The sequence below is a fragment of the Microcebus murinus genome, chromosome 10 (assembly GCF_040939455.1).
Source record: "Microcebus murinus isolate Inina chromosome 10, M.murinus_Inina_mat1.0, whole genome shotgun sequence".
NCBI lineage: Eukaryota > Metazoa > Chordata > Mammalia > Primates > Cheirogaleidae > Microcebus > Microcebus murinus.
Window position 1 is genome coordinate 73,391,835 of NC_134113.1, and position 25,551 is coordinate 73,417,385.

General features: G+C 41.9%; 1 protein-coding gene across 8 annotated transcripts in view; it reads right to left on the reverse strand.

Moving 5' to 3' along the window:
- The window catches only part of BICD1 (BICD cargo adaptor 1), a 236,019-nt gene extending 215,411 nt beyond the window's left edge, over window positions 1-20,608 (reverse strand). For 3 of the 8 annotated variants that reach the window (XM_012789263.3, XM_012789261.2, XM_012789262.2), the window contains exon 1: window positions 19,864-20,600. In XM_012789263.3, the coding sequence (XP_012644717.2) occupies window positions 19,864-20,076 (213 nt within the window). In that variant the 5' untranslated portion in view covers window positions 20,077-20,600. Of the gene's footprint in view, window positions 1-19,863 lie in introns of all 8 variants that reach the window. The other 5 variants (XM_012789251.2, XM_012789252.2, XM_076007496.1 and 2 more) reach the window with 3 other exon arrangements.
- Between the last annotated feature and the right edge of the window lie 4,943 nt (window positions 20,609-25,551).

Below are 25,551 nucleotides of genomic sequence, written 5' to 3' on the forward strand. Positions count from 1 at the left end.
CCAGCCCAAGGGTATATTTATGCTACAGACTCCATGCTCCCAATCCAAGTGCACGCACCCTGCTGCCTATAAATAATTATTTTAACTCTTTGGTTTAAAAAGTACGGATATCCATTTTAGTAACTGGATGGAGCCGGTTTCACAGAATGTTAAAAGAGTATACATGGCTAGATTGTTTGACTTTATAGGAAGAAAATGACTTAACATTTTAGCTTTGTGATGGAAACTAAGAAATATGGCTACATACTCAATGTGCATCATGAAACACAGCCAACTTAAGTCCAGTAAATTACCTCATAGAGCATTATAACTATAGAATGATGCTTGTTTTTCTGGCAAAGTCATGAATCCTTTCCAAATGATAAATGTTTTGGCAGACTCGTTTTAAAATTCTTTTTAAAAAGAAAGTATCAAAATTGGAATCCATTGAGAATTTTCGAATTCAAGTAAATATGCAATATTTCATGTGTGAAATGTGAAATATCATTTTATTCCTTCATTTTTATATCTCTTCATCCTGTGATTTCTTTATATTCCTCTTAGCTCCTTATAAAGAAACCTAGGAGCCATTCTGATTTTTCTCCCTCGTCTTTCATCTCCCACCACCAATTGATTAGCAAATCCTTCAACATACATCTTGAATCAGATCATTTCTCACCCCCGAATAGATTCTCTCACACTTCTCCCACATCTGTGGTTACTTCCTCCAAAAATAAAAAAAAATAAAAGATTCTCTCCCCGTACAAAGCCACCATCATCTCTTACCTGAACTATTGCTCATGCTTCCACTGCCTGCAAGCAATAGCCAGTGATCTTTCAAAAATATTTATCAGATCATATCATTCCAGTGGCTGCCTGTTAATGCTTAAAATAAAATCCAGAATCCTTGCCAGGGCACAAAGACCTGCATGCTGTCCACCTCTCCATCCTCCTCTCTCACCCACCCCACCCTATGCCAAACATGCTGGGGTATTTGGGGGTTGTCAGTTGAGGGGGCAGTACTGCCCCCTTTGGGGGAGGGCCAGGGAGGCAGGGTCTAGCATGTGGGACAGTGCTTTTGTCATTGCAATGGCTAGGGGTGCTAACCATGCTGCATTGAGCCACACAGACCCACGGTGCTCAGCACAGCTCTGCACCCAAAATGCCACTTCACAAACACCCAGCATATTCCCACCTCAAGGTCTTTACATTTGCTGGTACATTTCAGCCCAGGACACTGCAGTCTCTTCCCGGATTGCTCCTTCTCACCACTTGGGATTCAGCTCGAATGTCACCTCCTCTGAAAGGCCATCCCTGGCCCTCATTTCTCAAATAGTGTGCTCCCCTGCTTGCATCCCTTCCAGTCTCACCATTCCTCTACCCTGCTTATTTACTTTTTAGCATATATATATATATATATATATATATGCACACACACACACCATGCAAATTTAATTATTTACTTGCTTATTCTTTTGTTGCTTTTCTCTCCCACTCGTGTGTCAATCCCGAGGGCAGGAACTTTGTATCCCAAGCACGGAACTCTGTCTGGAGCATAGCAATTTTTCAATAATCATATGTGAAATGAACAGATGTCCATATAATTTTTCTTATTTAGGATTAGGGATTAAAAAAAGTCTTTAATTTGGGAGTACGATGTCACCTAACGATTATTTCTAGTTATGTTTTCCTACATCGTTTCCCTTTATGCAATGTAGTTGTTTTTACAGTCTACAACTTTTGCTTTTGCATAGCAAAGAGGGGTAATGGTAAATTTAAAATGTCCTAAGTCACCATCTAACTCTTTCACAAAATGTAAAAGATGGTGTTTTTTGTTTGTTTGTTTTTTATGAGCACAGTATTTTTGTATACTTCACAGTAAACGTGCGTGTCACTCCATCTTAGATGCTAGCCATATTTGACTTCTGATGAACCCCCATTTGGGGAATGTCTCTTTATCTACTGTTCCTCATGTAAGAGCACAAGAAACAGAAAATCCTGCCCCTAGGTCAAAACAACCTTGATGTGATCGCACAAATTATAGGCTATGACATACATAGCATTCTTGTCTTTTCCTGGAAGGTAGATTTTAATTGTCCCTCTGGAGCATGTATACCTTTTTAGTACATAGGCTTTGGGTCTGGGGCAAAGCTGAGCAGAGATCTACTTGCCTTACTGCTGCCCAAGACCATGCTTCTGTCCATAAATTCCCCAATAAATCACCTTTTACCCACAAACTGGATCGTTCTGTTTCATTCTTTGGTTTCTAGGCACCTTCTGCTTTTAGTGGTCTCTTTGCTATATATACGGCCCTTTCACAAAACAATGTGTAACTTCTTCTGGCTAAGTGGCCAGCAGACAATGGTAGGACAGCTTCTAAGGGCAACGATAAGTCCATATATAAGCAGCCCCCTTTACTGAACCCATCAGAATAGAGAATGAGCATCGCTCACAAACATTTTCAAGACCAAGAAGAGCTGAAAATGAATGCAAAATGAAAGTAGTTTTTAAAAGAAAATCATACCCTGAGAGCCCTAATCAAAAGTTCAAACCAGGCCGGGCTCGATGGCTCACGCCTGTAATCCTAACACTCTGGAAGGCCAAGGTGGAAGGATCACTCAAGGTCAGGAGTTCGAGACCAGCCTGAGCAAGAGCGAGACCCTGTCTCTACTAATAATATAAAGAAATTAATTGGCCAACTAATATATATAGAAAAAATTAGCAGGGCATGGTGGCGCATGCCTGTAGTCCCAGCTACTTAGTAGGCTGAAGCAGAAGGATCCCTTGAGCCTCGGAGTTTGAGGTTGCTGTGAGTTAGGCTGATGCCACGGCACTCACTCTAGCCTGGGCAACAAAGTGAGATTCTGTCTCAAAAAAAAAAGTTCAAACCAGACATAGGAAGTAGGTTAAGAGATAAGTGATAGCGGGGATGTATAGGATTACATCTAGATTTTAAAATATGATTTAATTTAAATGTCTAGAAGCATTATTTTTTTAAATGTATAGAAAAGTGGAATGGTATGTCAAAGAAAAATGAGTATACTTTGATTCCTTTTATGTTCCACACATATAAGATCTATGCTCCAATAGGGTCCAGATTAGATGCTAAATGCTAAACAGTGCTTCTTGTTGATGAGTGGTATTTGGGGACTGGTATACAATTACCTATGGTTTGGTTTGAGTGAGATTGTTGGACCCAAGTGTTGAGTGCATTTTGTATCTTTTTTTTTTTTTTTTTTTTTGAGATGGGGTCTTGCTCTGTCACCCAGGCTGGAGTACAATGGCATGATCACAGCTCACAGCAGTCTTTAACTCCTAGGCTCAGGCAATCCTCCCCCATCAGCCTCCCAAGTAGCTAGGACTGTAAGCACAAACCACCATGCCCGGTCTTTTTTATTTTATTTTATTTTTTTTTTGAGACAGAGTCTCGCTTTGTTGTCCAGGCTAGAGTGAGTGCCGTGGCGTCAGCCTAGCTCACAGCAACCTCAAACTCCTGGGCTCGAGCGATCCTTCTGCCTCAGCCTCCCGAGTAGCTGGGACTACAGGCATGCGCCACCATGCCCGGCTAATTTTTTATATATATATATCAGTTGGCCAATTAATTTCTTTCTATTTATAGTAGAGACGGGGTCTCGCTCTTGCTCAGGCTGGTTTTGAACTCCTGACCTTGAGCAATCCGCCCGCCTCGGCCTCCCAAGAGCTAGGATTACAGGCGTGAGCCACAGCGCCCGGCCTGTGCACATTTATTATTTCCAAATACTCTTCTGTCTACTTTGTCTTTGCCCTTTTTCCTATTATATTATTGTTCTTTTCAATAAACTCATAGAGACAGTATATTAGGGATAATAATGCTTTGTAAGTCATCCACATTGCACTATTTTTTCCAAGTTGTTATGTTCCATTTCTGTAACCAAATGTGTCAGTCCTGCCTTTTGATTCTAAGTTTTATATCTTGGTTAGGAAGATTTCCTCCACACTGACATTTAACAAATATTCTCAGGAATTTTCTCCTGATTAGAATTCATTCTTTAATGATCCATTAAGTCCTTGGTATTAGAGTGTAAAGTTAATGGAGAGAAGGGATACAAGAAGAGAAAGAAAAGAGTCTGAGGTATAAAAAGACACTGAAGAACCCTTATTTTTTAATGTCAAAGAGGGAGTTTTACATAAATATCACTGGGTGTAAAAGTAACAATATGTTTCCCATATTGTTAATACTATGAAGGGAAAGAAAACCTCAAATATTTTCGCTTGAAAATATAATTAAGCTATAAATGTAGGGGAAAAATTACTGGTTTGAAACTATCAGAGAACAAATGGCACTGTGAATTTTTTTTAAAAAGAAGAGGAGCGCCGGGCGCGGTGGCTCACGCCTGTAATCCTAGCTCTTGGGAGGCCGAGGCGGGCGGATTGCTCATGGTCAGGAGTTCAAAACCAGCCTGAGTAAGAGCGAGACCCCGTCTCTACTATAAATAGAAAGAAATTAATTGGCCAACTGATATATATATAAAAAAAAAAAAATTAGCCGGGCATGGTGGCGCATGCCTGTAGTCCCAGCTACTCAGGAGGCTGAGGCAGAAGGATCGCTCGAGCCCAGGAGTTTGAGGTTGCTGTGAGCTAGGCTGACGCCACGGCACTCACTCTAGCCTGGACAACAAAGCGAGACTCTGTCTCAAAAAAAAAAAAAAAAAAAAAAAAAAAAGAAGAGGAGCAACTACATTTTTCATAATACTAAAAATGAAGTTACGTAAAGTAATAAAAAGCACTTAATTCCTACTTAGGTAATATTTCAGCTGATCCTTTTCCCTAAAAGTTTTAACTTTTATGTGATGATGAAGTCATTTATACCTAAATAAATCCATTAATAGGGAATTAGTACAGAAATTTATTTTTCCAATGACTGTGATAAGAGGAAAATAACCAAGGGAGGAATTTCTATAGAATGTACGCAGAGGTTATCTCAACTGGGGAAAACAGTGCGAACTTTGAGACATTTTTGCTCCAAGTTTCCCACCTCCCTCAGAGCAAAAGCCAACGTCTTGATAACAATCTAAAAGCTGCTGCCTAAGGTGACTCTCATGCCCTCTCTGGTCTCATCTGCTACTCACCCCCTGGTTCGTACCCCCCAGTCGCACGGCAGCCTCAAGGTTTTTCTCTGACCATCCCATCGAAAACAATAACCTCCTCCCACTTCACATGCCATCTTTCCTGTTGCTAGTTGTATTTTTCTTCCATAGCATTTAGGACCATCTAACATTCGATCTATTTTACTTATTCATGTTGTTCATTGTCTCTCTCCTCCCCAACAGAATGGAAGCTCCGTGAGCATGGAGCTCTCTGTCGTGTTTGTTCTCTGTTGTATTCTCAGCACCAGAATCTGTCACTAACACAGAGGAGGCACTTCATATACCATTGTTGTAGGAATGAGTGAATGAACCATCATTATTCATCTTTATGCAATGACTCATCTGCTCACTGCGTTTACTTTGGTATCCATTGTCCAAATTTCTGAATCACATTGGCATCACAAATTTAAATGCATCTTAACATTTTTTCACTTGGAATTGATCAATAATGACTAAAATCTCATTGGCTTACGGTTTTTTTTCATTGCTTTTTTTCTAAAAAGACTTAATGTGACCATTATCTAAAAATGTAATTATTATTTTGAGAACCTGGTCTAAATTTTAGTAAATAAAATTTGTATTATCTCAAGCACCTCAATGTGATTTGTGAAAAAATATGTATATATATATATCTATTTTTATTTTTATTTTGAGATAGGGTCTCACTCTGTTGCCCTGACTAGAATGCAGTGGCATCATCATAGCTCACTGCAACCTCAAACTCTTGGGCTCCAGCTATCCTCCGTGGCCTCAGCCTCCTAAGTAGCTGGGACTATAGGTGCATGCCACAACATCCGGCTAATTTTTCTATTTTTTGTAGAGATGGGGGTCTCACACTTGCTTGGGCTGGTCTCAAACTCCTGACCTTACTAATTCTCCTGCCTTGGTCTCCAAAGTGCTAGGATTGTAAGCTTGAGCCATGGAGTCCAGCCCAATTTGTAAAAATATATTATTTATTTTGCTACAATGAAAAAAAATCGTTGATTATAAAATAGTTGGAAATAACTACAGTGATTAAGAGTAGAAGACTTGAGATGCTGTAGAGAAAAGTTTCTAGTTCTAAATTATTTCAAAATACTGACAAAAAAGATTTCTTGCTATTCATAGCACTATAACTGATCATTAATATACAGTTAGTTTTTAATTATCAACATTAATTAAAAACCTATGTCAATTAAAAAAATAATCTAAAGAGCCAATAGTTCAAAAACTACTTATAAGTGGTTTGGAGTATATTATATTCTTTTTTTCCTCTCTCTCCAATGGTTAATTTTCCTTCCTAATTATATTTTCTTGAGATTTTGAGCTTAAATTAGGTTTGGAGCACACCATCCTTAACAGAAAAAAAAAGCCAGTTTGTGACTTAAGGGAGGAAAACACGGTCATGCATGCCAAAGAGATAATCTATAAGATAACAATATCTCTGGCCCAACAAAAGAAGTCCTGTACAAGATTAAACTCATCTTGTTTCCACATAGTAACCTTACCCGCAGTCAACTTCAAAAAAATCTCCTTAGGTTGGGTGCGGTGGCTCACACCTGTAATCCTAGCACTCTGGGAGGCTGAGGCGGGCGGATTGCTCTCAGGTCAGGAGTTCAAAACCAGCCTGAGCAAGAGCGAGATCCCATCTCTACTATAAATAATAAGAAATTAATTGGCCAATTAATATATATATATATAAAATTAGCTGGGCATGGTGGCGCATGCCTGTAATCCCAGCTACTCTGGAGGCTGAGGCAGGAGGATCGCTTGAGCCCAGGAGTTTGATGTTGCTGTGAGCTAAGCTGACACCACGGCACTCACTCTAGCCTGGGCAACAAAGCGAGACTCTGTCTCAAAAAAAAAAAAAATCTCTTTAAACCATCTAGAAAATAGCAATCCAGGAGGCTTATCAACAAGGTCCGTCCATGTTACAATATAAACCTCTTTCAATTTCAAAATTGATGGCTAAGGGCTCTTCAGCTGTGGCATTTGATTCCACATTAGTCTGCAGTATGCAAGAGAAAAAACAAAGACCCATCATTCCAAATCTTCTATTACAGACCCACGCCAAACTGTGCAACAAAACATTCCTAAGGAAATTGCTATTGTTATTGTACACATATTGTCATTGTTCCCATAAATGTAAACAGGTTTCTTATTTTCGATTCTAAATTTAAAAATACAAACACAACAGTTAAATATTACATTTTAGAAAAGTGCTTTTTCTCCTTCAAATACTGTTGGAAAATACTAAATATGTATGACCAAAAGAACAACTGAAAATCACCCAGAAGTTAAAGATCAATTCCTCAAAGCAATTATTATTATTTTTTTTTTTTTCGAGACAGAGTCTCACTCTGTTTCCTGGGCTAGAGTACCGTGGCATCAGCCTAGCTCACAGCAACATCAAACTCCTGGGCTCAAGCAATCCTTCTGCCTCAGCCTCCCAAGTAGTTGGGACTACAGGCATGTGCCACCATGCCCGGATAATTTTTTCTACATATTTTTAGTTGGCCAAGTAATTTCTTTCTATTTTTTTAGTAGAGACAGGGTCTCCCTGTTACTCAGGCTGGTTTTGAACTCCTGACCTTGAGCGATCCTCCTGCCTCGGCCTCCCAGAGTGCTAGGATTACAGGCATGAGCCACTGCACTCAGCCAGCAATTCTTTTTTAATATTCTATTTACAAACTTGTAAAGTTGGCATAAACAGTTGCAAACAGAAAAATGAAAACAAAATAGACCTAATAAAAGAGACATAAGGTTTAAAAGAAACTTCAAACCACTCTCGAGAATAGAAAATTAGTTGGGCCTGGTGGCTTGCACCTGTCATACCAGCTACTTGTTAGGCCAAGGCGGGAGAATCACGTGAGGCCAGAAATTTGAGCTCAGCCTGGGCAACATAGCAAGACTCTGTCTCTAAAAAAAAAAATTTTAAAGAATAGGAAGTAAAAATTACATTCTAACTTAACATATATCTCTGTCTAATGCAGTTAAGTTTTTCATGATGTTCACTGATTCTCTGAAAGGCTTTACAGTGTCTTTATTTCCAAAAGTAAAAGAGAGGAGTTTTAAATGACAGTGCAATTATATATTAGCCTATAACTTCCCAGCTTTCCTTACTAAACACTTCTATTCATATGGAGTCATTTAATCCTAGAGTTGGAAAAATATAGAAGAGAGGTTCCCAGCCCTGGCTGCATCTATAAGTGAAGCAGGATAAACATACTGCACCCAAGTCCCAGCTCCAATGACTGATTTAATTGTCCAGGAGTGGGGTCCAGGCAGTAGTATTTTTATAAATCACCCAGGTCATCCTGATGTAGTCTTTGTTGAAAGCAACTAGTTCCCACCCACCTCTTCCTAGAGAAGACCTCAGAGAGCTATCCAGGCTCTGCTCAAACACTTCCATGTTGAGAAACGATAGCTTATGCAAAAATCCAAAGGCATGACACTACTGCACAGAATGGTCATTTTTCGGATATGAATGGCTATTTTTACAGAGCAATGGTAACCCATCATTTCTCCTAACAACTACGACAGAGTTCCAAGATCTTCGCATTCGTCCCTCTTCCTAAAAATCACTTTCCTCTGTCTTCACGTGGCTGGCTCCTCGCCATGACTCAGGTCTGGGCTGAAACGTCACCTCCTGGGGGAGACTCTGCCTGATCAACTCTTTCCCCAGCCAGTCTCCGCCTCTTCCTCATGGCAGTTCTCACAACTGACATCTGTACACATGTTCGTCAATTCTCTTCCTGGTCTGAAACATAAGCTCCCTCCTGGCAGCTCCATCCCGTCTCTCTTGTTCACTGTGTCTTCAGCAAGTGGCACAGAGCCTGACACAGAAGCCACTCAACACACATTTCTAAATGAACAAATGCCGCAGAAGAGGCTATGGTAAAGCAAAAAGAAAAACTCAGAATGGCATGTAAGGTAAATACAGGTGCCCCTCAGTATTCATGGGAGTTTGGTTCCAAGACACCCCTTGGAGACTAAAATCTATGGACGCTCAAGTACCTCATGTAAAATAGCATAGTATTCGCATATAACCTACACACATCCTACTGTATACTTTATTTATTTACTTATTTTTTGAGACAGAGTCTCACTTTGTTGTCCAGGCTAGAGTGAGTGCCGTGGCGTCAGCCTAGCTCACAGCAACCTCAAACTCCTGGGCTCAGCGATCCTCCTGCCTCAGCCTCCCGAGTAGCTGGGACTACAGGCATGCGCCACCATGCCCGGCTAATTTTTTGTATATATATTTTTAGTTGGTCAATTAATTTCTTTCTATTTATAGTAGAGACAGGGTCTCGCTCAGGCTGGTTTCGAACTCCTGACCTTGATCAATCCGCCCGCCTTGGCCTCCCAGAGTGCTAGGATTACAGGCGTGAGCCACCGTGCCCGGCCTACTGTATACTTTAAATCCTCTCTAGATTACTTATAATACTTAATACAATGTAAATGCTATGTAAACAGTACTGTTATGCTCTATTGTTTAGAGAAGAATGATCCAAAAAAGGGTGTACATGTTTAGAACAGAAGCAATCTTTGTTTGAATATTTTCAATCCAAGGTTAGTTGAATCCATGGATGCAAAACCCACAGATATGGAGGGCTGACTGTAGTTGACAATGTTGATTATAAAATATTGAACTAAGTGTAAATTAAATGACAAAGTATATAATCATGTGTGTGCATCCACACATGTGTGTATGTGTCCATGTATGTAAACATAAAGATTCTGGAGGCTGCGGTCCTCCCTCAATGCAATTATATACCTTCAAAATGCATAAAATTTCACTGAAACTTTCCAAAATGTACAAATATACTCATCTTAAACTTTTATACTACCCATCAGTTTTCTTCTGAAAAGCAAGCAAAACATAAATCAAAATTAAAATAGGCCGGGCGCTGTGGCTCACGCCTGTAATCCTAGCTCTTGGGAGGCCGAGGCGGGCGGATTGCTCAAGGTCAGGAGTTCAAAACCAGCCTGAGCAAGAGCGAGACCCCGTCTCTACTATAAAATAGAAAGAAATTAATTGGCCAACTGATATATATAAAAAATTAGCCGGGCATGGTGGCGCATGCCTGTAGTCCCAGCTACTCGGGAGGCTGAGGCAGGAGGATCGCTGAGCCCAGGAGTTTGAGGTTGCTGTGAGCTAGGCTGACGCCACGGCACTCACTCTAGCCTGGACAACAAAGTGAGACTCTGTCTCAAAAAAAAAAAAAAAAAAAAAAAAAACAAAAATTAAAATAAACTTGTGAAACATTTTGAAAACATTCCAAATATTCAAAAGTCATCAAAGACTGTGAAATCTCAAACATTAAAGCAGAAAAATTAAACCATGTTGGAAACACTGTGCTCTGGTAGTAGGGAAGAAAGTATAAAAAAACATAAACTTCTGAAATTACTTGAACATCTGGAATGATAAAAATTCAAAGAAACTCAGGATAGGAAGGGATCTTAGAAATCATTGTACATAAACCGCTTGCTAAGCAGGAAAACTCCACAGAGTGTCTCAGCAAGTGGTTAGCTAGCTTCTCCTTAAACATTTTTGGTGACAAGGAACTCACTACTTCCTAAGGAGGCTGCCTCATTGCATTATTGGACAACTCTATTGTCAGAAAGTTCTTTATGTTGATCCGAAATCTGGCTCCCACTGACCCAATAGGACTCTTGGCTTTCTAAAGCCAAGCACGAATATGTCAAGGAAAACAAACTCAATGAATCACTTCTATAACATTGTGAGATTAGAAAAGTAAAGTAAATCCAAAAGAGAAATGAATTTGTGCCAAATGTTCAAAGAACAAGAGAACTATGAAATAGTTTTTTGTTTTGAAGTGGAGGGACATAGCACAAGTGTTAAAACTGGTGGATTATCTTGGCTAGAATTGAGCAGCCAGAGTGAAAACAGAGAGGAAGAAAAAGAGTAAATAGTTTGATGGCAGATTCCTGAATCCCTGAAGTCTGGGTGAAAATTACTGCACTTAAGCAAGATTGTTCTGTACTTTGGAAAAAAACAGAATGAATCTGAAAAGTAAAGGATAGGCAGATAGATAAGCAGAGTAAGTAGCTCTGAAAAACAGCCATCTCAGACATTTAGAGCTGGTAAAAATCAAATTATCTATTTCAACACTTCGATTTTATAGACAAAGTAATTAAATCCCAGGAGGAAAAGGTATCAATTGCCACTTTTATATTCCCCTCCATTGTAATAAATAACAACACTTTTGCTGAGCATTTTCCTATTTTGTACCCTTGTCTTCCCACCTCCTGCACGACACACTGAACCTGAGGTGCCGTATAGGGTCCTATTTTAAAACTCAACTATCAGGGCCGGACGCGGTGGCTCACGCATGTAATCCTAGCACTCTGGGAGGCCGAGGCGGGAGGATGGCTCAAGGTCAGGAGTTGGAAACCAGCCTGAGCAAGAGCGAGACCCGTCTCTACTATAAATAGAAAGAAATTAATTGGCCAACTAATATATTAGAAAAAAAAATTAGCCGGGCATGGTGGCGCATGCCTGTAGTCCCAGCTACTCAGGAGGCTGAGGCAGGAGGATCGCTTGAGCCCAGGAGTTTGAGGTTGCTGTGAGCTAGGCTGATGCCATGGCACTCTAGCTCAGGCAACAAAGTGAGACTCTGTCTCAAAAAAAAACAACTCAACTATCAGAGGGCAAAGAAGGATAACGTAATACAGCCCAATTGCCTGAATCATCCTGGCTTCTCACCAAGACCCAGAATGGACAGGATGTGGTCACACTGCAGGACGGCTCTTGCCGGCCATGGAAACCAGCCAGGTATTATGCTGATACGCGTATCTCCACCACTAGCCAACAAGACTAGGAATCAAAGTCCCTGCTAATTCACCCACAAAACCGTCCATCTTTTCCCTTGGTATCATCACACAAGCCTGCTTTGGGGCAACCAACCAAATTCCATCAGTTTCTTTTATACACACTTACATCTCTCTCTCTCTCTCTCCTCTCTCTCCTCCATCTTCTCTCCTCCCCTCCCCTCCCCTCCCCTCCCCTCCCCTCCCCTCCCCTCCCCTCCCCTCCCCTCCCCTCCCCTCCCCTCTCTCTCTCTCTCTCTCTCTCTCTCTCTCTCTCCACCCAAGCTAGACTCAGGGCAGAACCTGGGCCACCTTACCACACCCCCAGGACCACCCACACTCTCTAAGGTTCTCTGGTTTTCTTCCCTAATCAGTCCCATTTTCCTCACACTTAAAACATCAGTGTCTTAAAAATCCAGCCCTGCCCCAGAAATACCTGCCCATTAAAAGGACATACTCTTAAATTTAAAAAGCCAGGCCGGGCGCGGTGGCTCAAGCCTGTAATCCTAGCTCTCTGGGAGGCCGAGGCGGGCGGATTGCTCGAGGTCAGGAGTTCGAAACCAGCCTGAGCAAGAGTGAGACCCCGTCTCTACTATAAATAGAAAGAAATTAATTGGCCAACTAATATATATATACAAAAAAAATTAGCCGGGCATGGTGGCAAATGCCTGTAGTCCCAGCTACTTGGGAGGCTGAGGCAGGAGGATTGCTTGAGCCAGGAGTTTGAGGTTGCTGTGAGCTAGGCTGACGCCACGGCACTCACTCTAGCCTGGGCAATAAAGTGAGACTCTGTCTCAAAAAAAAAAAAAAAAAAAATTTAAAAAGCCAGGTCTCCGCCAGGTGCGGTGGCTCACACCTGTAATCCTAGCACTCTGGGAGGCCGAAGCCGAAGGATCGCTCAAGGTCAGGAGTTCAAGACCAGCCTGAGTAAGAGCAAGACCCTATCTCTACTATAAATAGAAAGAAATTAATTGGACAACTAAAAATATATAGAAAAATTAGGTGGGCATGGTGGCACACAGAGTATTATTACTTATGGCAAGATCCCATTTTTATAAAAACAAAGGAACAAGAACAGTAAAAAAAAAAAAAAAACCCTGCATATGGATTCACATGCTTAAAGGAATTTAAAACAATTCCAAAAGAATATTCACCCAAGTGGTAACAACAGAGACAGAATTGGGAAGACAAAAAGGGAAAACTATTAACTTGTGTATGCTTTTATCTAACTTGGGATATTGCAATAAACTGTTATAATTACATAGTTGCAATTCTTAAAGAGCAATTAAACTCTTCTGACCAAAAATAGGAAAGAAAAAAAAAAAACTTAAATTAAAAATGCTAATACAACTTCAAGAATCAGTCAGTGAGCAGTGAGGGCTGTTGCTCTCAGCCCCCATAACCTTAAGGAGTCAGTAAGGGCTGGTTTCCACTCAGGCTGCCCTCTTGGACCTCACTGTGCCCAGACAGCTTCTTTGCCCATCGTTTATTAGTTTTCATTTCTCCTAATTCAAAAAGCAATCAAACTAACTGGTGAAAACATTGTTAAATTGTTTATATCCCATATTCTAGAAGTTAGGCTTGAATAAAATGACAATAATTGCACACATTATTCATTTGTTTTATTAAAATTGAGAGTTGAGTATCTGAATTTATCATGCCATTTATGCCCCTCTCCTGTCCCTCCCCCCAAAAAACATGAAAAGGACTCATATCATTTGAGCATCACCTTTACCCACTAAAACTGCTCTCCCCCACAGCACCTTCCTTCATAAATGGAACCACCTTCTATCCATCCTGAGTAGATTCTCACCTCTACCCTCTCCCTCACTTCCCACATCCAGTCACATGCAATATCGTGTCCCTCCCCTTCCTCCTAAATAGACATGTCCCCTCCTCACCACCTCTACTGCCACAGCTACAGTCCACCTACAACCATCACCGTGACTTTCTAAATTGCACTTGTGGCCTTGGCCAAGATGTTTCATGCTCCGAAGGAGTATAACGCATGAAAAGAAAATGGACTTCTTCCTAGACCAGGTTTCAGTACTTAGTTTTGTGGCCTTGAGAAGGGCCTGTAACGTCTCTAAGACCCAGTTTCCTCTTCTGCATAATGAAATCCGTATTTACATTGTGTAAACATTGTTGCAAGAATTAGAGACAAGGTGTGCAAAGTACCTAGCCCTAAGGGGAGTCTTGTACACAGTTCAATGCTTTATTATTATTATTTTCTTATTTGTAAAAGTGAGCAATAAGCCTGTGGATTATATTATGAGGTAAGGCACCAAACACAGTTACTGTTTCATTTCTTTTCAATGGCTCCACATGCCCAAGACAAAATGTGGCCCCAGCCCTTTTCCAATTGCATCTCCTGCCTCTGGACCTCACAGAGGTCCTTCTCCTTTGGTATAATGAATTATTCTCCTTTGGTATAATGAATTATTGGTATAATAATTCATTATTATGAACTCCTTTGGTATAATGGTATACTCCTTTGGTATAATTCCTTTCGTATAATGAATTATTTAATAGTAGGAATGTGTATCTCTTATGCCCCCTTCTCCTTCAAAGCCATAATCACAGGTAGGACCTTTTGTGAGGGAAAGTCATTTACTCTGTATTTCAATTAGTAATTATGATATTTTCAAATTTGGAAAGCAATGCCCATAAGAACAAGTGCATTTAAGGGGAGCATGGGGCAGAGTATGTGTAAACAAGAAATTCTGAAACAATCTTCAAACTATGGCTGCTACACATGTTCATATGAACATGGTGAATATGATGAAAAATTATAAAATCTTGCTAAATAATGTCTAAGAAACAACTTTTGCCAAGATGAAATCTTTTTTTGTTGTTTATTTGTTTGTTTTAATTTAATTTTTTTCCAGCATATTGTGGGGGTACAAATGTTAAGGTTACGTATATTGCCCTTGCTCCCTCCCCCTTGCCAAGATGAAATCTTGGGTTGAAATAAAAATAAAGAATGATGCAAATTAGAGCAATTGGGTTAAAAAAAAGAGAGAGAGAGACATCATTGAAAGTGATTATGTTTATTTGTTGAGGTTGTTTATAAACAGTTTTTAAAAGCATATGTTAATATATTTTAGATTTTTTTTTTTTTTTTTGAGACAGAGTCTCGCCACCACGCCCGGCCTAGATTTTTAAATTAATTGGATAACAAATGTGATAATAAGTGTAAAATTTTCTTCTTTAAAAAGAATGAAGGGCAGGGTGTGGTGGCTCACATCTGTAATCCTAGCACTCTGAGGGGCCAAGGCGGGAGGATTGCTTGAGCTCAGAAGTTTGAGACCAGCCTGAGCAAGAGCAAGACCCCATCTCTACTATAAACAGAAATAAATTAGCCAAACAACTAAAAATAGAAAAAAGAAATTAGCCAGGCACGGTAGTGCGTGCCTGTAGTCCCAGCCACCCAGGAGGCTGAGGCAGGAAGATTGCTTGAGCCCAAGAGTTTGAGGTTGCTGTGAGCAAGGCTCATACCAGGCCACTCTAGCCTGGGCAACAAAGTGAGACTTTGTCTCAAAAAAAAAAGAATGAGAAAAGGCCACATGCAGCAGGTCACACCTGCAATCCTAGCATTTTGGGAGGCTGAGGTGGGAGGATCACTTTAGGCCAGGAGTTCAAAACCAGCCAGAACAAAAGTGAGACCCTGTCTCTACAAAAAACAGAAAAATTAGCCAGGCGTGGTGGCGTGCACCTGTAGTCCCAGCTAGTCAGGAGGCTGAGGCGGGAGGATTACTTGAACCCAAGAGTTTGGGTTGCTGTGAGCTAAGCTGACAACACTGCACTCTAGCCTGGGAGACAGAGCAAGACCCTGCCTAAATAAATAAATAAAATAATTAGAGAAGTTAAAAATCATAGTTTAAGTAAATCAATTAAATATCAACTTTCTCTTCATGTATATTCATTTTTCTCCCCATATGAGTTCATGGTTTAGAAGTTACAGATATAAAAGAAGCTAACAATCTTTCTAAGCACATGAGGAAAAAAAATTAATTCTGTTTAAAGATGAATCCAGGTAATTTTTTTTATTTCTTGAGACAGGGTCTTCCCCCCCCCCATCCCCCATAGAGACAGGGTCTCACTATGTTGCTCAGGCTGGTCTTGAACTCCTGGCCTCAAGTGATCCTCCCACTTTGGCCTCCCAAAGTACTGGGGTCACAGGCATGAACCACTGTGTGCCGCCAAAGCCAGGCAATTTAAATGGTTTTCATCAGGTACTCCTTGTGACAATCTTTAAAACTGTGTAAGTAAATATCTATTTCTTGAATGATTTAACTATAACTCTGAACAAGCGCAAAATTGGCTCCAAAAGGAAAAGCCGCTTAATGCACAGAAAGTGCTCCTTCAGCAGCTGGTGACTGTCCTTGGTGTCGGGGTTGAGAAAATAAGTTGAAGATTCTTAGTATGTAGCCTGCTGTACACACGGATATGTTTTCTTTTTACACTGCTACCAGTAATGCTGAATCATTCCTTTCCGAAGCCAAAGAGATCTTTTTAAACTTTAACCATATTTTAAATTTCAACCATTTTTAAGTTTAAAAAAAAAAAAAACCCTACATTTAAAGTGTAGGGTATTTTTATGTTAATATATTCTCAGTTTTCAAGTTATTTTGGAGCTATGACTCTTCTTCAAACACTATTTTGGCCTGGGTGACAGACACTGAGCGCTGATTTACGTACATCCCAAGCATACAGTCAGGCGGGTGAACATGACTAGGCACGGGTGCTCCTCGGGTCACTGATGAGCAGGCGTTATTTGTGAAGTCATAAAACCATACTCCAGTATTCTGGTGGACAGGCTGCTTTGTTCTGCTACCCAACGCGTAATGAAAAGGAGAATATTATGATGATGTCAGAGGGCATCCTTTTTTCAGACCCTTAGTAGTTTTCTTTCAAGTGTGTTCTTTTGTGGACAGAATTACAGCAGTCCATGTAATCATGAGGCACAGGGCAGAGCACTAAACAATACCAGGCCAGGTCAAAACGCAATCCGGCTGAGAGAAGAAATAACTAGGAAAAAAAGTGAATTAATTCATCTTCTTGATTTCACACACCTTCAGGCAACACAGCTCACTTGCATTATTGCCCTAGCAGTCAGCATCTAACCTGGACGGGAAGGTAGCAACGTTGTTGGGTGCTGATTCTGGAAAACGAAATGACCTGCACAGACTGAGCCATGTTGCTACACTGCAAATTACTAACGTTCAACTTGAACTTAGCATAGTAGTTTTCTGTTGACGTTCCCTTAAACCGGTCCAATTATTTTTTAAATGAATCCTATTTGTTGAAAGAGCCTAGAAATAAGCCAAAGATTTCTTTTGGCTTTATAGGTATAATGCAACAAAATCGTTTATTATACATACCTGATAATGAACAAAACTTCCTTGTGAAAAATCAAAGCACTCACAAAATACGTTTTTCAAAAATTACTTCTATATGATATTATCATTGGAATACCTCAGTTTGCACAATTATTTTGAATCTACTTTTCAAACAGGAAACATTACTTGAATTGATATAGCTCATTCAAGTAATACTCCCAAATAAAGTGCATACCATATTTAAAAGATGAATATAACAGGTCTCACTATCAAATAATCGTGTATAATGATTATTTTATTACCCCAAGATACATTTTTATATAACTGTATTTGTCAGTTTATTAGAAACCTTAAATTGAATTTTATTTATGCTAAATGCAACTCAAAATAAATATATGAACAAGTATCATTTGGTAAAACTAATGCTGATTTCTTGAGTAACTGGCAACAACAACAAAAAATAATCCTGATAATTTTTTTTCTTCTGATATCTTTGGTATGAACCTGATAAATCAACCTCCTGCTATATAAAACACAACTTGCTTTGAATTTTTAAAAAATTATTATAGGAAAAATTGGTATTTGCATTACTCTGCATTAAGAAATCACTGTTACATTATTCCTACAAAACATTTTTTCTCATTTTCTTCATTACTGCCGGTGAAATTAACGTAGGTAGTTCTTTTTAATTGTAGTGACTTCTTATACTTCCTAATTTTCTTAGTCTTTCTCTGACACTAAACAATATTGACTGGTAAATCCTGATAAAGGTGTATCTTCCTCCAGTATAAAATGATTCTTTCCTAAAATATTATTTCATGCCCACTCTATGTTAGGCTTTATGTTAAAGACTTTGGATGCAAAGTAAATTAAGACAGATTCCTTGCCTTTAGAGCTCATGGCAAAAGACAAATGCATTAAGGTTTACTATGAAGGGTAAGAGCAATGACACAGAAATATCCCTATAAGGGTTGCTTAAATCAAGCAGGAAGGTCAGTTAACAGTTGACATTTCATGAAATTAAGTCCATCCTCTTTATCAAGGTGATGGCTTAACACTGTCTGGTCTGCACATCCCTGTCTTGGTATAAAGCAGGTGCCAAGATGTAGACAGCATCAAAACATCTCTGAGAATTACATTCATCATCCTGTTTCCTCACTTCCCAAGGTTTAGCATCACTGCATTTAAACATGTCAGTATAAGACTTAACCTAAGTTCGAAAATATAAACTAGTCCAGCTGCTGTTAAGACTAGATATGTACACAGTAAAACATAAACTAGAAGTTTACAGCCTGATACAAAAAAATTAGATTGCAATTGGAATTTTTAACCATATGTACTATATTTATTCTTTGGTAGTTAGGCATCCAAATAACAATAAGACATATCTGAAAGTATAAATATTTACCATATTATATACTAAATTAGAAGCCAAGTTGATTAGATTTGTCAAACATCACGTCTTTTAACTGTAACAATGTAAAACAAGACCCCCCCTAAAACCAAACTTACATTATAAGAAAAAGATTTTTGATAATATTCCACACTAAATGAAAATTAACATTTAAAATGCCAAGATGCACCTAAAAATAAAGACTTGTCACATAGAAAAGCAGTATATACATACATTTAAATTTACAACTGGTTACTTGCTATCCTGAGTGCCTCAAGAACCAGGTAAAACCAACTGACTTCCTGAAACAATATGTATGTTCTTAAGAGTGCTTGATAGGAAATCAAAGCACATTTCATTGTTTTCTCCCAAGACCTTAGACAGGATTTAAAAGAAGCCAAATACCAAAAGACTAAAGAGGACAAATGTTATACATGGCCCATTTGCAATATTCTGGCTTTATAAATACATTTTAACCAGAAAAGTCTCATTTGAATATATGAGCCACATATTTGATATATACACCATTCTTTCAAACCATTTATAGGTGAGTTCAATTTTTCATGGTCAGGGTGACCTCATAAGACTTGGTTATGGCCCAGCCTAGCTCAGAGGTGAAAAATCAAGGCGGTGGGATCACCCTGCAAAGTTGTTTTTCTCCTGCAGCTGGATGACAAGCAAGACCAGAGCCAAGGAGAATGAAGACTGCCCAGCCTTTGTCAAATGGGATTGGCGAGGAGTTCCCTCTCTCACCAAGGAGTGGTTACATTCAGCAGAAAGCTGAGGTCCTGAAATTGTGGGTCCTCAGGCACAAACCTCATCACCTTTGCGGATTATGGGACTGTCGCTGAAAACTGAGTTTGAAATAACAGCAGTTTCCAGAAGTTTGATTTACACATTCCAACCCAGTTGAATGTCGCCTTGGAGTGCTGGTACTTGAAGATTCTTACGAATCTCCCTCCCCCACAGGCTAAACAGCCATTGCCTTCCAAATTCCAGCTTATACATTCATTTCTTGGGCAATTTTTCTCTTGGGGGTGGGGTGGGGGGGAAACAATGGGCTCTTTCAATCTTCTCTTATCAACAAAGGGCCCTAAGATGAAAAGCAGTCCTTTCAATCGCATCCTTTCCGACTTCTTAATAAGGATGAGGGGGCCCTGGGGGTGGGGGAGCGAAGGCCCGGGGAGGGGAGAGGTGACAGGCAACTCACCTCTTTCAGCTGCTCCAGCTCCTGTTTGAGGCTGTCGTACTCTGCCTCCAGCTCGTCATACTGCTGTTTGAGGGTCAGCTTCTCTTCCAGGACCACCAGCCCGTACTCGGCAGCCTGGATCTTCTCGTGGGTGGTCTCTGTGAGCTCCTTGGTCAGCCTCTCTATCTCAGTCTTATAGTGGTCCACCGTCTGCAACACCTCTTCTGCGGCCATAGCCCCGGCGGAGGGAGGCGGGAGGGGGTGACGGGGCAGGGGAGCTGGATGCAAAGCGGGCGGGGGGCCAGGGAGAAGGCAGTGGGGAGGGAGGGGTGACAACGGGAAAGAAAGTGAGGCTGGAGGAAGGGCAGCGCAATGCCCTGCAGGCTCTGCTGGCAGCGGCAGCTACCCTGCCCGAGGCGCCGAGGAGGAACGCAGCATGGAGAACGCAGGGCAGCGGATCAGGCTCGGGGCGGCAGCTGCTGCCGCATGGGTCCTCCTCCGGGCCGGCCCCTGCGTGCGCTCAGCAGCCGCGGGGCATGGCCTGGGCTGCCGGGGCCGGGGGCGGCGAGGGGCTCGGGGTCCTGCTTCCAATTCAGAGGCGCCCGGCCGCCGCCATGTCTCCAGGGCCGCGTCACTGCAGTCTTCCCCCGGGTCCGCGCGCTCCGCTCGCCGCTCGCCCGCCCGCCCGCTCCACCTGCTCGCTCTGGCCCTGCTGCAGCCGGTGCGGAATGGTGCAGTCTCGGGCCGGCTCCCTCCCTTCCCGCCTGGCCGCGGCCCCGAGCGGGGGGCGGGGAGCGGATGGAGTCAGCGCGGGGGGAGGAGGCGAGGACCAGACGGGAACGTCCCGAGGCGCCTCCCGCCGGGCGCGCGGGGCCGCCACCGCCCGCTGCTCCGCGGGGCGCGCGCGGCGCAGGCGGCGGGGCCGGGCCGGGCCGGGGAGGGGGGCCGGCGCCCCAACCTGCTCGCGGGCGGCGGCGGGCGTCCCTCCCAGGGCTTTGTCGCGACCGACGTCGAAGCCCCCCAAGAGTGGCGTGCGCGCCCCGGCCCTCTCGCTGCGCCCAGGGCCGAAGCTCGGGAAACTGCCTGGAATGGGCGCCTCCTTCCGAGAAAAGCAAACAAAACTACCCGGGTGCGGGCCCCGCGCGTCCTCCTCGCGCCCTGGGCGCGCCGCTGCCTTTCCCGACCACCTGCAGCCCAAAGAACGCTGGGTCTCCGAGGCCTCCCCGACGCGCCTCCTCCGCCTTCCCTCTCGCCCCCAGCCGCTCCCTGGCCTGGCCTGGCCTGGCCCACCTGGCACTCTCAGCAAATAACCTCCCTGCCCCCTCTGACAGTCTTCGCTAAATATTGCTCCCCCTCGCCCAGCTATCACAAGATCCCTGTCTACTCAGAAAATTACCTCTGTTTAATGCATGCACCCAGTAAACCTCGAGGTACCGTATTTCTTGTGCCAATAGTTATTCCATCAAAACACCTTACTCCACGGAAGACTGCATGAAATTCCCTTTATAAGGTATCAGCAATACCCTACAATAAGCATTTTTTCAATAATAAGAGCTAAGAGTTCTTGAAACCAGGTACCAAGCATGCGACTGTGTATGTTACATGCATTCTCATCAATCCTAACAACTGAACCTTTGAGGTAGGAACTATTATCCCCAATTTACAGGTGATGAAAGAAAGGTACAGGAAGGTTGGGCGATTTGCCCAAAGTCAGATAACTCTTAGGTGATGGAGTCAAAATTTGAATCATAACTCCGGAGCCCTAAACTGGATCATTTATGTTGGCATCATCTTAACTCATAACTAATAATGCAAACCCAGCAACTAAATATTAGATGCTTGTAAGGTAATCACAGTAATCAACATGAAGAGCGATGATGAGGAGTCACAAAAGGAGGTGAAAGTAATGTGGAAGGAAGGAAAGAGTGGAGAAGAGATGAGAATCGAGAACCATCAAGAAGAAAGGCACTAGGAAGGGGGAAGGAGCAATTTATGTGTTAAGGACAGGCTGTGGGACCCAGGAGATCAATGGTTCTCCCCAGTTCCTTCACTCTCTCCTCCTGGGTGGTACTTATTCCAGAGCCATTTGTCAGGGGCCAGCTGTTCAACACACACAAGTTTTCTGAGTTAGAAAGCTGGACCCAACTCTCCCATCACTATGTACATGATAAAGAAAAAACACAATTGCTGATGGTTTGGAAAGGAGAGCGAAGGACAATGCCCTTACAAAGCTTCCATTAACGGGCTCTCTGGATGTGCTTTTCATTGCTTCAGAAAACAGACAAAAAAAAAAATTTTCCTTCCAAATGCTGACAGTCGCAACAGAATATTGTCTTGTGATTATCTGACCTAAAAACAAACAAACAAACAAAAAAACCCAGAATATTCTCTAGTGATTGTCTGATCCAAAAATAAATAAATGAGAAAACACTCAAAACGCACAGTGCAGCCACCATGAATTCCCACCTCACAAGAGAAGCAGGAATGATGATCACTACATCATTCCACCAAGGTTTCCTTGATCTCCAACTCCATTTGGGAAGCCCCTCCTGTGGCACCTGCTTTCTATCACCCCGATGAATGATCAGGAACCGCTGAAGAGAAAAGAGACAAAACCTGTCATTGCAGGTAGCTAACCTGCTTTCTTCCTGGAATGTTCCAGACTCCACCAACTGTAAGCATAGTCCTTCCAAAGCGATCATAATACTTGGAGTAGACTGCCTGGGTCTCCCTCTCCTTGGCTAGAACTAAGAGTGGAGTTTGCCTCTGTGACTTTCCTTTTTTTTCTAAGTTTCCACTGTGGCCCAGCCCCTATGCTTTGTCCTTCCCCACTTTTCTGGTTGATACATTTTTGTTAACACATTCAGTGTGACTGCCTTCAGGCAGGTACTTACTGCACACTATTCTAACACTTTAAGACTTTGCTTAGTTCAACTTTGATCCTATATGTGATGGTACTTAACCTGAAGCAGGTAAACTTATTTCCTTATGCACCATACTTTACACATATAGAGAAAGAAAGCAATGACAGGTATATAGAAAATAATTCCTGAAACCATTCTTAGAAGCAGGGTTCCCTCATTTTTCTTCATCCTAGCAGCCTTCAGTTACTTATGGAACTTTATTACAAATGTCTAGGAAAAAATGTATTCTGTGATGTAGTACCTCAAAAACCAACCTCTCATCCACTTTGTCTGCATGAATATTGTTTTCTCTTGCTATCAGTCATTCATTCACTATTTAAACATGTTTATTAATCACCCATTATGTACTAGCTACAATGGTAGGCATTGTGAAATCAGTGACCAATCAGTGAAATTGGAAGGAATTTTTTTGTTGTTGTCTGTTTTCTGAAGCAATGAAAAGCACATCCAGAGAGCCCATTAATGGAAGCTTTGTAAGGGCATCATCCTTCACTCTTCCTTCCAAATCATCATTGTGAAATCAGCCACTGATGACAGTGGCAATGATTCTTGACATCTTGGAGTTTATATTCTGGGATGGACAGACAAAATAAACAAACAAGCAACAACAACAACAACAACAAAAAAAAAAAACCCAAAAGATACATTTCTAAATAATTCCAAATTGTGACATTGACAGGCAGGATATAAGATAGTGGTTAAGAGTCCATCTATGTCTTCTGATCTTTGTAAAAAAAAAAATAAATAAAAAATAAAAATAAATAAAAAATAAAAAGAGTCCAAGCTAGTCTTCTTGGGTCCAATCCAGCTGTGCCACTTACTAGCTGTGTGTTTCTTAATTGCCTCATCCTTTAAAAGGGGATGATAATTTAATCTCCTAATGAGACTGTTGTGAATAGAACATTATCTAACACCTAAGTAATATATATATGGTTTTTTTAAGTTTTTGGTAAAAAAAAAAAAAAAACAAGGATAAGATTAAGATAGAAGAAAGAACAGGATGATCAATGGAGATCTCTCTGAAGAAGTGATATTTACTCCATTATCTAAGCAACAAGGAGTGATATATGCAAAATGTGGGGGAAGAGCTTTTCAGGTGAAGGAAATAACATGTGTCAAAGCCTAAGGCAGAAAAGAGCATGGTGAGTGCGGAGAATAAAAATCAGAGAGGCTGAGGATTCATACGCAAAATGGGGGTGGCCCAAGACTATACCAGAAGACAGGCAATGCCAGAAAGATAGGCGGGGATTATGCCTGCCCTGCAAGTCAGAATGAGGAATTGGGGTTTTATTCTCAGGGTACCGGGAGGCCTTACATTATCCTTTAGTCAGGAAATTAAATGATTTATTGTATTTTAAGGATATCACTGTGGCGTGCAAAAAAGTTTGAAGGTATCAAAGGAGTCACTAGTTAGGAAACTGTTATAGTTGCCTAGGGGAAAAAAATGGTGGCCTAGCCTATGGGGATGCCTGTAGGGGAAAGAATTGGGTGGATTTGAGATACACTGAGGGGGAAGTGGAAAGCGAGGGGGTAGGACTCTCAAGACCTGGTTGAAGATTGAATGTGGGATAGGGAGGAAAAAAGGAATCGTGAATAAAGTCTGATTTACTGATTTGGGAAGACAGTTTGCCATTTAGTTAGAAAGGACAGTTTCGACCAGGTGCGGTGGCTCACGCCTGTAATCCTAGCACTCAGGGAGGCCCAGGCAGGCGGATTGCTCAAGGTCAGGAGTTCGAAACCAGCCTGAGCAAGAGTGAGACCCCCGTCTCTACTATAAATAGAAAGAAATTAATTGGCCAACTAATATATAGAGAAAAAATTAGCCGGGCATGGTGGTCCATGCCTGTAGTCCCAGCTACTCAGGAGGCTGAGGCAAAAGGATTGCTTGAGCCCAGGAGTTTGAGATTGCTGTGAGCTAGGCTGACGCCACGGCACTCACTCTAGCCTGGACATCAAAAGCGAGACTCTGTCTCAAAAAAAAAAAAAGTTGAGTTGGAGAGGGAAAGCCAGGCCAGCGTGGTGGCTCACGCCTGTAATCCTAGCACTCTGAGAGGCTGAGGCAGAAGATCGCTTGAGGTCAGGAGTTAGAGACCAGTCTGAGCAAGAGCGAGACCCTGTCTCTACTAAAAATGGGAAAATTAGCCAGGAGTGGTGGTGCACATCTATAGTCCCAGTCACTCGGGAGGCTGAGGCAGGAGGATTGAGGTTGCAGTGAGCTAGGAAGACGCCACTGCACTCTAGCCAGGGCATCAGAGCGAGACTTTGTCTCAAAGAAAAAAAAAAAAAAAGCCAGCAAAGAAACCTGAGAGGGAGCAGTCAGGGTGGTGGGAGGAAAATCAGTGGAGAAATATTTGAAAGGGAACAAAACAGAATAGCTTATGAGGAGTGAGGGGGATGAGGACCAAGTCAATGCTACCAAAAGGTCAAGGCCAGATAGGATAAGGACACAAAATGTCACTGGATTTGGCAACATGGAAGTGGGTCCTCTTGACAGGAACAGTTTGTGTGGAACAGAGAAGGCGGAAACCAGACTGAAGTGGATTGAAGTATAAAAAAGAAGTTTAAGGTGTGGAGACAAGTCCATGCCCCCAGAAATGATGGAAGGGAAATGTGCGATGAGAAGTGGATCTGCGGTGTGTTGCGGCACTCTGCTGTGAACAGCTGGTAGGAAACCCACCCTTGAAGAGCACCGCACACGCTGACACCTCCAGAGGCACCCTCAAGGGTGTGGCTTTCCCATCAGTGACTTCTGGGGCCAGGACTTGATCTCCAAGCTGCTCAGATA